The 14,514-nt window shown below is 44.7% G+C and overlaps 1 protein-coding gene across 7 annotated transcripts in view; it reads right to left on the bottom strand.

Annotated features, from left to right (window-relative positions):
* Positions 1-14,514, bottom strand: part of RNF220 (ring finger protein 220) — a 153,809-nt gene that overhangs the window by 13,524 nt on the left and 125,771 nt on the right. For 4 of the 7 annotated variants that reach the window (XM_065740030.1, XM_065740066.1, XM_065740057.1 and 1 more), the window contains 4 exons: positions 10,739-10,835; positions 9,612-9,698; positions 7,940-7,995; positions 6,183-6,261 (listed from right to left, as the gene is read on the bottom strand). In XM_065740030.1, coding sequence (XP_065596102.1) covers positions 6,183-6,261; positions 7,940-7,995; positions 9,612-9,698; positions 10,739-10,835 — 319 coding nt within the window. Of the gene's footprint in view, positions 1-546; positions 586-6,182; positions 6,262-7,939; positions 7,996-9,611; positions 9,699-10,738; positions 10,836-14,514 lie in introns of all 7 variants that reach the window. The other 3 variants (XM_065740048.1, XM_065740022.1, XM_065740039.1) reach the window with 1 other exon arrangement.

Consider the following 14,514-nt stretch of genomic DNA (forward strand, 5'->3'; position numbering starts at 1 on the left):
GCTATTACAAAACTCACATAACACCACTGTTACGTTTCTTAGGAGATCTTCGCCAACCTAAACTAAATACAGCTTAAACCTGTTTCTTGCAGCAGTAACCTCCCCTCTGTTGTATCACAAATGTGCATGCAAGTGTAAGAGAAATAATTACACACTCTACAGTGTCCTAGATACGGTTTAGCTGGGAAGTAATACAAACAGGTTTTCTTCGGTACTACTTCATATTCATATCTACTAACTATAATCTAAGAAATGCATAAACTACCAAGAACCATAATCCCAATCATCCTGTTGTCACACAGCAGCTGGCAAAGCACAAACACTTACTGAGTCCTGCTGTAATAGCCAGTAAGTGCCAAAGAAAGCAGTAGCCCTATTAATGCCAGCACGCAGAGAAGCTGTGCAGCCAGGGCTGCCCTCCAACAGATGCACAGGAGAGACAGCAAACTGGCAGTGTAAGGGGCACAACATGGCCCCTTTTCTGCTCTTCAAGGGAACATTCCCATCCAAACAAAGAACATAGCCGACATTAAAAATAATTCTTACTTTTCTCTCGAGAGCCTCTGGGCACCATGCAAACATTTCCTAAAAAAAGAACAAAAAACCACCAGTCCCTGCACGTTAATTCTTACAATGTAGGTAAGGGATGTGAATAAACAGTCACATCCTCAAAGTATTTTCAGAAGGGACACAGTAGGATCTAAAATGCTCCATCAGAGACATCATTAAACACGACAGGCTAATTTTAGGGATGAGTCCTCTCTCTGACAAGCTGCTCACACATCTCAGGGCAGAATCCGTCTGCTAGAAGGCAGCTGGTTGTGTTTTATAAGCTAAAGTTTCCCTTACCTATGGAATAACTCCAATATTTCACAGGGAATCATCATCCATCTAACTGAAGTACCCTCTAACGGACCATCAGCCTCATATCCCCTTTGAAATAGCACAGCTGAGCACTTGCTGGGCCACGATTTATTTTTTACCTTCTGAGACATCTTGCTAACTCTATAGCTCAATAGTGACAGTCGAATTTCACACTGCGATAGCCCCCCATCGATTTTTCACTCCCAGGAAGCAACTCCACAAATTAAAGTTAACAGCATTTCTGAAACTAAGAAAAAAAGAAAAAAAAAGAAAAGAAAGAGGAGGGCGAAGAGACATGAAAGGCAAGATGCCTCAACTGCACCTCCAAGAGGAAGAAAATTCCTTTCAGGGGTTTGAGCTTGTGGTCAGATGAGGATGCTACTGCCTCAAGAGCTGGCAGCCACTCTGGCTTTGCAGACACTTCAGCTCTAAAATGTTACAGACAACAGCACATCATCCACTGCAGGAAGATGTCCAACATGTCTGCAAGAACTGCCTCCAAAGTATATTAGACCATATCTCTGGATACAACTGTTGAACAGATAGCACTGTCACAGCAGATCCGAGCTCTTGCTGTTCGCCTGCCTTGCTGAGCTTCACAGAATCGTTAAGAAAAGATCTCAAACATCATCCAGTCCAACTGTCCATCTACAGCCAATATCACCCACTAAACCATGTCCCTCAGTGCCACATCCCCATGGCTCCTGAACACCAACAGGGACGGTGACACCGCCACCTCCCTGGGCAGCCTGTGCCACTCTTTTCATAAAAGTTTTTCTTACAATGTCCAACCTTAACCTCCCTCCCCTGGTGCAGCTTAAGGCCATCCCCCTCTCATCCTGTTGCTAGTTAACTGGGAGAAGAGGCCGACCCAATTCACTAATTGCTACCCTGGGAAGAACCGCGACACTGACAATTTCAGCTGGCACAGTGGTAACTGTGTCTGAGACAGTCACTGGCACATCCAATTTCTATCAGACAGTTAAAGGAGGAAGCAGAAAACCCAGCACTGTTCTCCACTGCCAGACTTGAACACCCAATCTAGGGGATGAAGTAATGTGAATGTCTCACTTCATAAAAAAAGCCCAACATCTGCCCATGTACCTTTCCAACTCTGACCACCAGCACACATTACATTCTATAAAATTACTGACAGGAAGAACTAAAACTTAAAAAATAAATAACAGATCTGGACACGAGCCCTGAGACACAGGCAGCATTCAGTCCTGCTTCAACAACCCCGTGCTTCCCAGACCTTATCTCCAGTCTGCACGAGCTGGTCTCAGCCCAGAGCCTCCTGCTGCAGATCCTCAGCCCCATGCTCCCCCTGTAGCATAAAGGGTTTGGTCATTTAATGGCTCGAGGTAATTTTTTAAATTTTATCCTTGCTATAGGATTTTCTTGTCTACCACCAAAGCCTATTAATGGTGTGACATTACAAAGAAGGGCTGGGGAGCGCTTATCCTCTGGTGTGAATGCACGACACCTTCTGTTTCCCTGTGACACAGTGGCTTAAGCGTGGCTCCTTGCCTCTGAGGCCTGAGCTAATCCTCGAGCTGCACGCTGGAGCAGAGGCTCCAGTCTCAACCTGTCTCCCCAGGAGCAGAGGGCCTGAGACCCAGACACTGCTCTTTCACCTACTGCTCCTTTGCACAAGGAATCCACCCTGCACTCTGATTTTAACTCACGCTCTCTCCCATGCTCCTGCAGCAGCCAATGCTTTCTGAACAGCAGAGGTGAAGTGAGGGAGAAGTGGAAGAAAGAGGAGACGCGAAAAATAGAACACAACTGCTTTTTGTCTCCCAGACCCTCTTTTTAACTCAACGAGCATCTCATCCAATGAAGCATGATGAGCATGAAGTGTTATATAAAGAAGATAATTATAAAGGGATTTAATGCTTGGCAGGCTCGCATCACAAGGTTTATGGCGGAGGTAGCATACTCACTTAAACAGCTGTGTGTCCAGGCTTGCTATTATGTGGGCAGCACTGCTGGGGCCAAGCAGAATCAGAAACAAGATTTGCTTTTTTTTTTTCCTTTAAAAATAAAAAAATAAAAAAGCACAGCCCCCTACCTACTGAGGATGGCAGCTCCAGTCCCACCTCCTTCCAGTTCAGTCCCATCCCTGATTAATGATGTTGTCTTCCTGATTTATGACCCACCCCAACAGATTAGAGTTTCCCTCTTCAACCTCCCCCCCCTCCCCCCAGAAGGCACAGCCACACTCCGCTGGAAATATTAGAGAATTATTAAATAAACATTCATACGTCATGTCTCTTCCCATACTGAGCTCATCGTAGTCAACGCTCAGCGGCCGGGGCCTGTTTGCTTTGGGGCTGACACCAACCAGCTGGAGTGATTCATGGAGAGGCTGGCTACAATGCTCCGTGCCATACATCATGCTCGCAGCGCTCCCTGCCCCGGCGGAGATAAACTGATCAACCACAACGGGCTGGAATGAATTTATGACAACACAAAATTGAGGAAAACAAATGGGAGGTGACCCAGTGGGCCACTAACCCAGACTCTTTCGCTGGCCTGCAATCTAGTCTGGTGGCAGAAAGCAAAATTGAACATTGGCACTCTGAATTAAGATGCTGGCTTTTAACCCCGGGGAACCTCAGCCTCAAAATGGCGCCAGGCCGCTGCGGGCAGTCCTGCAGAGGAAGACTTCAGAGGGGAAAATCACTTCTGTCTGTTGTGGAGGATGTGGGGTGGGCTTTTGGACAATTAGGGACTGCTTTGCCAACCAGAGCCACATCTCATGCCAGTTGAGCTTGGCCTGTCTCTGCTAAGGGCCCACACAGCTTGCCTGTCCCCAGGAGACTTCACCACAAAGCATCCAGTGATGCTGTCCAGACACCTTCCATTGCCATGGAGGGGAGATTACCCTGGGCCTGCAGTGCTGGGAAGGAGCACCCAGCACACGGCTGCCACTCTAAGCTCAGAGCTAACACAGATGAGCTCCATTTCTCAGTGCTGACCTATCAGAGACTCACTGCTCTCTTTGCCTAGATGTACTTTTGGAAGAGGGGTGGGGGAAGGAATGTCACCCCGTAGGAGGGAAGGATCGATATGCACACAGATCGCTGCTAACTCTATTAGCCACTGCCTGAATGGAGGGCACAGCTGACACAGGTGGTAAGCCATGTGTTTCCCAATGCTTTAACAAATGCTCATCAGATGCTACGCAGAGCTTAACGTGCCAATCAGCAACTTTCAGGTCTAAAAGCAAAAATTAAAGTTACAAACAACGATGTAAAGCGATGCTGCCAAAAACGTCCTGCAAGTGCTATCCAGTACAAGAAAAATGAAACCAATTTAGGTCCAGATTAAGAAACAGGAACTAGAGATGAATCAATTTAGCCTGTTGGGTTGGGTCGCCATATATCATGGCTTAGCAGTGGAGTGGGAAACAGCCAGACAGTACGAAACCCTTCCCCCCCCCACTTCTGCAGGCTTCTAGCTCTGATCCCTGTTATCAATTAATTTAACAGAACCCCTCTACACAGACAAGTATACAGAGCATTCAGACTCCTTAAATGGCAGGATAGAAACTATTTATCATACACAAATCTCAAAGGAAAGGAGCAAAAAAAAAAAAAAAAAAAAAAAGAAACAACAACAAAAACCAGCACTTAGGAATTCTCCACCTGAAGCACAGTCTTGCTTTCTGAACCTCAGTGAAATAAAAGGTCTTAAATAAAAAGCTCTCCCTGCTTCTTTAAAAATCAGTATTATTGGAAAGACTCAAAGACATGGAGGTCCTTCCTATAATTTTTATTGGGTTTTGCTGACCTTTTGTACCTTTTGCCATGCTGAAGCTTCAGCAGGACAAGGTTATTGTGGAACAAGGCGTTGTGTGCATATATATATATGCACACGTGCATGCGAGCACACACACACACACACACACTCCCCCACTTCACAGCAGAGCTGGCACAAGTGTTGTTTGGAAAGGATTCTGGGATCCTTCAAAAGGTGCTAGCTAAAGCCTCTTTGATCAGATTATTAAAGCTATGTCAATTTTATCACTTGAGCTCAAGTGTTCTGGAAAATGTCAAATCCTTTCAGCTCCTGCAGTTTAAAGATTTTCAATAGGAATAGATCTGGAAGGGTGGAGGGCTGCTAGTCTGACAGGCAGGAGGCTCGGAGCAGTGCCTAAGACACAGGCTGACAGATCAGAGCAGAACAGATGTGTGTATTCCCAAGTCCCAGCCACCAGGACATACACGATGGCTAGCTTGCTCTAAGGGCAACACTGCTTCTGCACTGACCCGTTTGCTCTCCAGCTCTGTGGTCTTTGGCCAAAGTCTGCTCACTGAGAAGTATCAAACAGCACAGAGCCCATATCTGGGATATGCTAATAAATTGTCTTGCAAAAAGTAAAGTGCAGGGACTGCAATGCAGTGTTAAGGCTTCCTGTGCAGCAGGGAATTTTCTCAGCTTTAACTACTGATTGTGAACAAAAGATATGCCAAGCTGCCTAGACTGTCAGACACCCCACAGTGTGAAAGTGACACAAGTTCTTGCATCAAGACCAGAGTAAGAATTAACTACATTAAAGAATAACTTTCTTTAAAGTCTTCTTCATTTCAACATCAGGCTTTTCCCCATCCTATATTATCAATATATCTCAGTCCCAAAATGTAAACACCCCCTTCTTAAAACCTGCTTTTTCTCATTTCTTCCATTTCATTTAAGCCACTTAATCTCTCACTTGATCTTGGGGCAGCATTTTATTTCAGGCAATTGCCAACTCAAAAAATCCCAGTTAACAGGCCACAGCAACAGTGGACAGACAGCCTGTAGTTGTATGCATGGATTGCCAAAAGCTGCCTCAGCAGGACATCTCCTGAGGAGGGAGCTGAGGAGGGAGGTTGTTACTCAATCACAAAGTGCAGAAGAAATCATTTTTTATATCCCAGGCTGGAGGATGTCCAGCTAGCAGAGAGGGAAAGGAAAGGAGATGACTGGGACACCTGCATTACTGAACATTCAAACAATGAGAATTAAACTTCTGATTCCATCAGGAAGGTCGTAGGTAGAATAAACACAGAGACTGAGACATATTGTTAGTAAACAACAGAGATATAACCTGGATCTTAATGGAAAAGAAATACTCTCAGTGAGGCTCCTCCTAAGTTATGGGACTGCTGGGATCCTCCTTGTTGGAAAGATGGAGGGTGGTACATGCAAGTACATTAGAAAAGACAGAACAGAGACAATGGACTGCCCTCAAAACAGAGATGAATGGGTCAATAGACTACATAGTTCTTAAACCAAGGAGAAATAAAAGCTATCCACTTCACACTCACTTTTCAATATCACTGTTCTTACAGGTCTTCTGCATGGTTTCCTGTTTACTGCTTTCACCATTACTCGTTGAGGGCATTTCTGTTAAGGGAAGAACAGACAAATTAGTAACAGAACATTTGACCACTGAGATGAAATAGTCTGCGTGTGTTACAGCTTCAGAAGCAGAGGACTCCAACAAGTCATTTTCATGTCCATTTTTCAAGAGGAAAGACCAGTACCACATATCTCTGTCTGGAAGGGAGGCCCTCTCTCTGCATAGCACACTGTACAGGGTTAGGCTGAAGGTACAATACCTACCCTCTTCACTACAAACTGACTACTCTTGCAGTTGTACCAAATGTTTAAGCCAGAATTTAATTCAGAAATGTCTGATGCAGCTGTCACACCAAAAAGTACTTCCATAGAGGTGACTATGGAGCAAACTCATCCAGCCCAGATCTTGCTCTCAGCTTCTCCCTTTTCCTGAGACCCTCCAGACACAGACAGGGAGAAAAATATACGCCAACTAAGTAGCATGACAGAACAGTCTGCTCATAGCTCTCTCCTCTACCAGCAGTCCCACAGCTCCTCCCAACACTGGAGGGGTGTGAGCCTTCAGGAAAGATAGCAGTCAGAAACAAGCCAGATGAACTGTCCTGGGGCCAGTCCCTGGGCTATAGGTTCAGCACCACTGCCTCATGTAAAAGGTATGAAGAAAACAGAGCTCATAGCAAGCACTATCAGAGCTGCTTCCTCATCACTGCTGTGGCTGCAGTTACTGAAGCCGAACGTACCTACAAGCGAGTGCTCCTACATCAAAGAAAACAGATGTGATTGCCTACTCCACAGAAGCAAATGCCTGCGATAGATATCTTATGTTCTTCATTTAATCATCATGCCCTTGGCAAAACTGCTTCTACCCAACCCCCCCTTCCACTGACAGTCAGTTATGTCTTGTAGGTACTTTAAAGGCTGGGAATCAAATGTCCAAAGCATTGTGGTAACAGAACAGGAAACAGAATCATTGGGACAAGTCTCTTCAGGTCGCTGAGCTTCAGTTCCCTTCCTAAGGGAGCTAGAGCAGCATTGCCCAGCTCTAGAATTGGATTTGGCATCTACAGCTGGAAAGCGCCAGGTTTTATCATTCTCATATTTCCACTGGGTTGTTGCTTACACTTCCAGTGCTGCTGCGATTAAGTAAGCAACAGCTGAAATAGGTTTAACTCTCCACCTCTCAATTAATTATATGAACTTTCAAATAATTTTCATCACTGATTCTGTGAATTAAAATTTCACATCCACTTGTTTGCTTTGGAGTCTCCACTCAAGTCACGAGGAAGGACAGATCCCAGAGCCTCCCTTTAAAGAAGGGAAGATGATAAATGGCTGAGAAAAAAAGCAACAGGTGCCTATATCGTTTAAACTCCTAACAGCTGAACAACAACATTACAGTCAAGCTCTGATGGCTCCCTCTGTGATACAGTAGTTCGCCTTTTAGTGACAAGGCAGTAAGTCATTCCAACCCCTACCTCTATCACCATATCACCGTAGGTGATATGGTGATCTTTGGGAACTTCCCCAAATTCACTGACTGCAGTTCACTGTGCTGTAAATTTTCAAAAAAGATAGCACAACAGCTTGTACACACTTATCTGCTGGTACTATGCAAGAGCATCTGTACCTATCACTTTCCCAATTACTGGCAATCAGAAGATATGGAATATCTATCTGCCCTCCTGTAGCTAACAGAGGGATTATTGACATGCTTAACACTCACCGTCGCTGGCCCATTTAGAAAACTCCGGTGTTATTCGAGTACTGGGTGTGCCACCACTACAAGAGAGAAGGACAGAATGCTAAGGGTTGAATGTGGAAGATTTGCTGCTTGGGAAAAGCCAGTCCTTCCGCCCACTAATCCACATTTATCTCTCCCAGCACTTCTAACCATCAGTCTAAGCATCAAAAGTGAGCTGCTGGCTTGCTGCAGGAGGTGTTTTTGTGTTAGCCCACATCTTCACCAGTGAACTCCCAACCTGCTCTTCTAGCTGTGACCTCTGCTGAATAACACAAGGGTTGTGATGCTGACTGAAGGCCTGGGAATCAAATAGCACCTGTGACCTAAGGCTTGTTCTCGAATACCCAGCTTCAAAGATGAAAACCTTACCACTGAACAGAAATCCTCCATGCTGCAATAGCTTCTTGCTTTAGAACTAACTGTACACCATCACAAGCCCCATCCTTCTCATTTTCCCATTTGAAGAAAAACAGTATTGAAGTGTAGACCACTCCTGGCCCCATCCATTCATTTGCAAGCCAGTAACAGAGGCAGTAAGAGAAAGGAATCTTCTCAGGAGCCTGTATACTTGTGGCTGTATAACATTTCAGCTCCACGAGCTGTGACAGCTGCGCTCAAAAGGTAACGTAGGCTTATGCTTCAGGGCATCAGCTAATCTAATGCATTTCTACAGAAAGTTGCCTAAATTTCAAAGTGCTTTTTACAAGCAATATTATCTCTTCTGCTTTACAGAGAGATGTGGAAAGACTACGTGCGAGTCACTTCTACAAATTAGGTTTCCAGGTCTCACATCCTCAGTGGTCTCATTAAGCATTAACCATCCACAGCCTCCAAAAAGGGATACTCTGATATCCTCTTGCTACAATACTGCTTTTTCTTAGCTGTGAAGGAGCTTTAGCATCTTTGAGGCATGCCTGTGGTCTAGCACAGTTTGCAAAGTACTGAATGGATCAATGGTTTGGATCCAGTGTGGCAAATACACATTTCTATGGAGTGGAACCTAATTTTGAACTAGTGCTTGTGACAGACTAAGCAGTAAGAAAACTTCATTTCACTGCTCTATCAATCACTTCAACCTTGACCTCACAGGATCACTCTGTGAAAGAGACAGAGGGGTAATTTAAGCCCTGCTTTATGCAGGGCAGAGGGCTTAGAAAGCAATCCTAGCTCTCTGTTAAGACTCATTTTACTTGCCTGAAATGCTTCCCCAAGTGCCCTGAACGCTGTCTGCCTACATTCTTGACATATGCTTGTGGGCAGAGCACACATTCTGCCCAGACCTGCTCGCAGGATTAATCTGTGTACCCTGCAATACTAATAAGATGCAATGAAATTATACCTTAGGTGCCAGTCTCCTAAGACAATGAACAAGTTTCAGATCTTGTTCACATGGCATCACGTGCACAAGGCCCTGATATAGCACAGGTTCCCCATGGCCAGAATCTACCTTCTGTCCAGCACTACTCAGGGAGAAGGCAGCACCAGCTGGGCAGTGTGGTGGTTGAAGTGAGAAAATGTGTGCAGGGAGGCTTTATGAGGCTGCACAGGTAGAAATGGAGACCCACCTGTTACACAGTGGCTCTTTGGTCAAACAAACAGGTACTCTGAGATTCCCCAAAAGTAATAAAAGCAAACAGAAAGGCACAGAACTTACTTTAAAACAGCACCTCGGAGCGCCTCCCTCTCTTTGGCTTCACCTGGCTCTTCTCCAGTGCAAGGGATAACGTCTGCCTCTGTGTACCTGAGCACGAAGGGTTAAGAAACATACGGCCTTGCTGCAGACAAAGGAAAGGTTTCTGAGGTAGGTGGGACACTATTTGGGATATAGAACAAATTCACATCAATCAGAAATAAAAACCTCAAAGGAACAGGAGCTGGGATCCATGGAGAGGCTTGCTTTTAGATTCTGGATAAGAGTTTTGTTTTAGGTGGAAAGATACAGACAAGTCCTTACACAGCAACAAGATGCCACAGCTTTTCAGAAGACGAAAACCAATTCCTCAACCTCTAAAAATGCAATCTGCACAACTCTGCTATTTCTGCTTGAAGTACAGAGATCTACCTAGGTAGATCTAGCACCTAGCTAGGTGCTTTGGTGCTAATGACTAGCACAGATCTGAACACAACCTAATTCTGTAGATCAGTATTCATTCTCAACACAGCTACGTCAGTGTCTGCCTAATACCCTTGAAGGAAGTCCTCCCTGACGGCCACACAGCCGCTAAAGGGCAGAAGGTCTAGAGCTGTGTCTGAAGAGCCTGGCTCCTAGCTGAAGTTCCAGAGAACTGCACTTAATTAAGTGTTTAACAAAAAGAATAAAAACTCATTCTCTCAGTTACAGTGGCAAGTGAATGATTGCTTGAAATATTTGCTTCACAAAACCCCTGAAATCAAACAAACATCTTGTGGAAAATAAACTGCAATTCTAACCACAAAGGAGGAAAAGCTATCCATATAGAAGATGCCTGGATGGAGACAAGAATATTGCAAAAAAAAAAAAAAAAAAAAAGTATCACTTAACAAAATACAGATTGGTTTTAATCTCCTGCAGTGTCTCATGCAGACTTTGCCAACTGGATCTTAAACAGTTCAGCATCTACACAAAGATCTCAAAGGAAGTAAACTGGGAATCCCTAGTAGCTCAGATAACGTGGTAACTAGGGAAGGTGGTGCCATTTCTAGCAGGGCTGGCCCAACACTACCCAGTGCAGCACTGTAAGCACTAGCCGAAGACGGATCCCTAGGCTCCCCCTCAGCTAACAAGCCTTCCAAAAACGATACTGTGGTTTCCCGTATTCAAGTGTGTCGTCTCCATCCACATCCAGGTCAGCGTCGCTGTCTGGATTCTCTTTGCCGCTGCACATGATGAACCCAGAACCTGGAAAATAAAATAATAGAATGTGCTGGTGAGCATTCGAAGCTGAGACCAAGCAATGATGATCTCCTAAGGACAGCGGGACAGCACCAGTCTACAGGTCAGCCTTTACTCTGAACGGGCTCACAAAACATACCACTGTTTAAAACAAACAACCAATGCATTCAGTCTTTCTTTTAATTTAAAATACTTAAGAACAGAAAACCTGCTTCTAAGAAAACATCAGACTTTGTAATCATTAGCAGCCCCTTATGAACACTCCCTGCATGAGCAAATTCTGTTACAGGTCAACAGGAGTCCTGTACTTCTAACATGATCTGATCAGACACGAGTCCAGTCCCAAGCAAAAAGACACAGGTCCAGCCCTGCGAAAAGCATCCCTTTCTAGCAACACATAGATTTACTTTGGTTCCAAAGCATTGTATTGACTGTGTTATAGCTGATTGTAATCAGGCTTCCTCTAACTGAATGCAAACACCTATAAAAAATGAACCTTCAGTTCCTATTTACTACCTAAAATTCAGTAATAGGAGAGAAACGCCTATATTTATTCTTCACATGCTCTAACACTGGACATGCTCTCTCCCATGCAATTGAAAATTAAACCAAGATCTACTACTATGGTACTGCAAGGTCCTTATCTGCATTCAATTCTAAGCAGATCTAAAGTTGTTTGGGGACAAAACCTATGCAGACCTTACTTTGCTCACTCTGACTGCCTCCAGCATGCTCCTTCACTTAGCGTCCCACTCTCCTGGGACAGACTTGGTCACTAGGTGGAGGGCAAAGGATGGGGCACAAACAGATGGGTGTTGACCCAAGCCTGTGACCAGACCCGGAAGTATATCCTACCTGCAGACACCTAACAAGAAAGACACAGGTGCCCTTGGTTTTGCATGAATACCCCAAAGGTGGTAACTTCTGCATTGCCAACCTGGTTCTAAGTGCAGAAGAAAGGCTATCGTTAGTGTAGGAATGATGCCAAGGCACATCTCTGAAGAAGGAAGGTGGTAACAGACCTAACTCAGCTTTCTGATGATATGATGGCTTGAGTTGGGCTCCACAACTTCATGCTATCAGCAGCAGACTTGCACTTCTCCCGCCCAGACGAGTGAGCTGTATTCCTAACAGTCTGCATCTGTGTAGAGAACAGGGCAAGGCGAAGGCCTCATTTCCAAGGACACCATGCAGACAGAGCCCTTTACTGTCGCTCTCTAGGAATGGATGCTTTCATTGATTCATTAAGCCCCCAATAAAATTTGTTTATATGGATTTGATATTTCTCTTCCCTGAATATAAAGAAGGTCCTTAACGAGGGATAACCATAGCACGACAACGATTTTAAGACTAACCTTTCCTAGAAGCATAAACTACCTTTTACTTGAAAGTAATTGCCAGCCTTAATTTCCAGCAGAAGTAATGCTACTAGCATCGACAATGCACATCCACCCTGTGTGTCAGGTAGTGCAAGAGGTGCTCGTAGGTCAGCTCTGCAGTGACACCAGGGCAGCCTCCTTCCATCAGAGCCCTTATAAGTGTAGTGGCCACACACTGCCAGCCAACATATGTCATGAGCTGCCTCCTCTTGCTGCAATGGCTCATCTAGTAAATCTTGAAACCTTCAGTTCATCACAATGTTTGGGAGAAGATTTAGAGTACTAAGAGAGACCTGTCAAAGAAGCTGGATAGTCTTTCAAAGCTGCCTGAGAAGTCGCAGGGGGTGATGGGGCAGTAATTTACAGGCATGGCATTTAACCTGCAGTAACACCATCCCCTGCACCTGGCACTGCTTTAGCCCATCACTTCTCAAAGGCCATAAACTTCGGACATACAGGTCTTCATTTTTCTTTTGTAGCTGTGGGAAACACAAATCATGTAAAGCTAGAGCCACGGCTTGGCCTGTCCCAGAGGTGATCTGAATGTTAGCCAGATAATGAATACTTGGAGCTTGCTGGGAGGGAAAGGGGTCCAAAAGAGTGAATCTAAGGGAGACTGCTCCCTGCGTGTCTCTCTCTGAAAGAATGCCAAGCACTCAGAAATCATGCATCTTTCCATCAATTTTGTTCCCAAGTGACTCAAGCTGACTAGTGGTTTATGGTTAGAGCTTAAGAACAGAGGATCTGCTTACTGTGAGACAATTTACAAATATGAAGGCACCTTGACTTCAGAATCCCAGTGTCCTTGCTCTCAAAACCTTTGCACTTGAGAAAATCCCTTTTAAGTCTGTAATGGTAATACTCCACAGACCTTTTGCTAAATCTAGCTCTACAGTAGAAATGACTGCATTCCCAACAGGGTACTTTCTTTTCCTATTGTACACAGGAACGTACAGGGGAAGGGTTTGGACAAGACATGCTAAGATGACAGAGGCACACTGGGAGAAGGATGTAACATAAGTTCACAGGCTAGGCTGAGATATAGGAATAGGGTAAATTTTGTCTTTTGATGGAAAAAGGACTCCCAGACCAGGGTCCAAAAGAAATCACAATAAGGTGACCCAACTATGAGCACTATACCAAATATGGACTTTTTTTTTGGAAAGTGTTCTTTTTTTTTTAAAACAAAATAAGTGTGATTCACTGCAACATGACAAAAACAAAACCAACAAACTAATACAGAAACTGTCCACTAAACAAAATAAGCACTGTACCAAGGAAAGATTCTCAATGTAGCCATGCTATCAGTTTTAGAACTTCAGAGGTTTTGTCTTTTTTTTTTTTAAGACAACATCATTCCAATGCAAATCTAAAGATTTATAAATCCCAGCACTACCACTGCATGTTGAGAACATGGAAGAGGAGGATGCCAAGCTTGGTCCAGCATCCCCTGCAGGAGGCCTGGTAGCAGGCCACTTGTTCTAACACCTTTACCTGCAGCAGAGATGGATCCTGAGGCCATTTTTGATGGGTTGGGGTTTGCTGCCACAGTTTCAACCCGACTCTCCTTGCCTAACTTCCTGATGTTGCTTCCATGTACAAAGCCAGTGAAAACACCCACGCAGCTGTTCAAATATTTGACGTCTGAACTGCTTGACATTATTCATTCATCTCAGGCTCATTCAAAACAGATTTCTGGACAAGTGCTGTTATAAATGGATTAAGAGGGCCACTAAATGCAAGGAAGGCCTGATAGGATCACACCTGCTTCTCAGTAACTCAGCCCAAGTGTAAAGAGGGCTCAGAACTTTAGCTCACGCTGACAGCTCCACAGTACCATCCAGAAGTGAGGAAAACGTGAAGTGGAGCAGAGAAGGCACTGAGAAGAACAAACCAGCTTTTCTAACAGCACTGTTTCAGACCCACAAGAGGAGATGGGGAGCTTCCAGAAGACCCCCAGTCACCACACCTGGGTGATGTGCAATCCAGCAGCGTGCCCCAGGTTCCTCGGCAGGGCTCTGCTACCAAAGGACACACAGTAATTCACTGCATTCACAGAGCTGCCTAGAGCACGCTGCTAAAACCAACGCTGCTATCCAGAGGTCAATGCTCAGGACTAGAACTTTATCCCACTGTGTTAATAAAGTGAAATCCGACAACTGAATGTTAAGTTGTAAGCCCGACCTAGGAATTCACAGGAGATGTGATCCTGAGGCTGTTATTCAAAAGAACAGCTGCGAATCTTACAAAGAGGGTCACCTAAAGCCTCAAGAACATAATTCCACATGTGAATTTGAAAACGCTAC

This window comes from Cyrtonyx montezumae, unplaced genomic scaffold, assembly GCF_038088225.1.
Source record: "Cyrtonyx montezumae isolate F1298 unplaced genomic scaffold, pur_monq_1.0 scaffold_1, whole genome shotgun sequence".
NCBI classification, from domain to species: domain Eukaryota; kingdom Metazoa; phylum Chordata; class Aves; order Galliformes; family Odontophoridae; genus Cyrtonyx; species Cyrtonyx montezumae.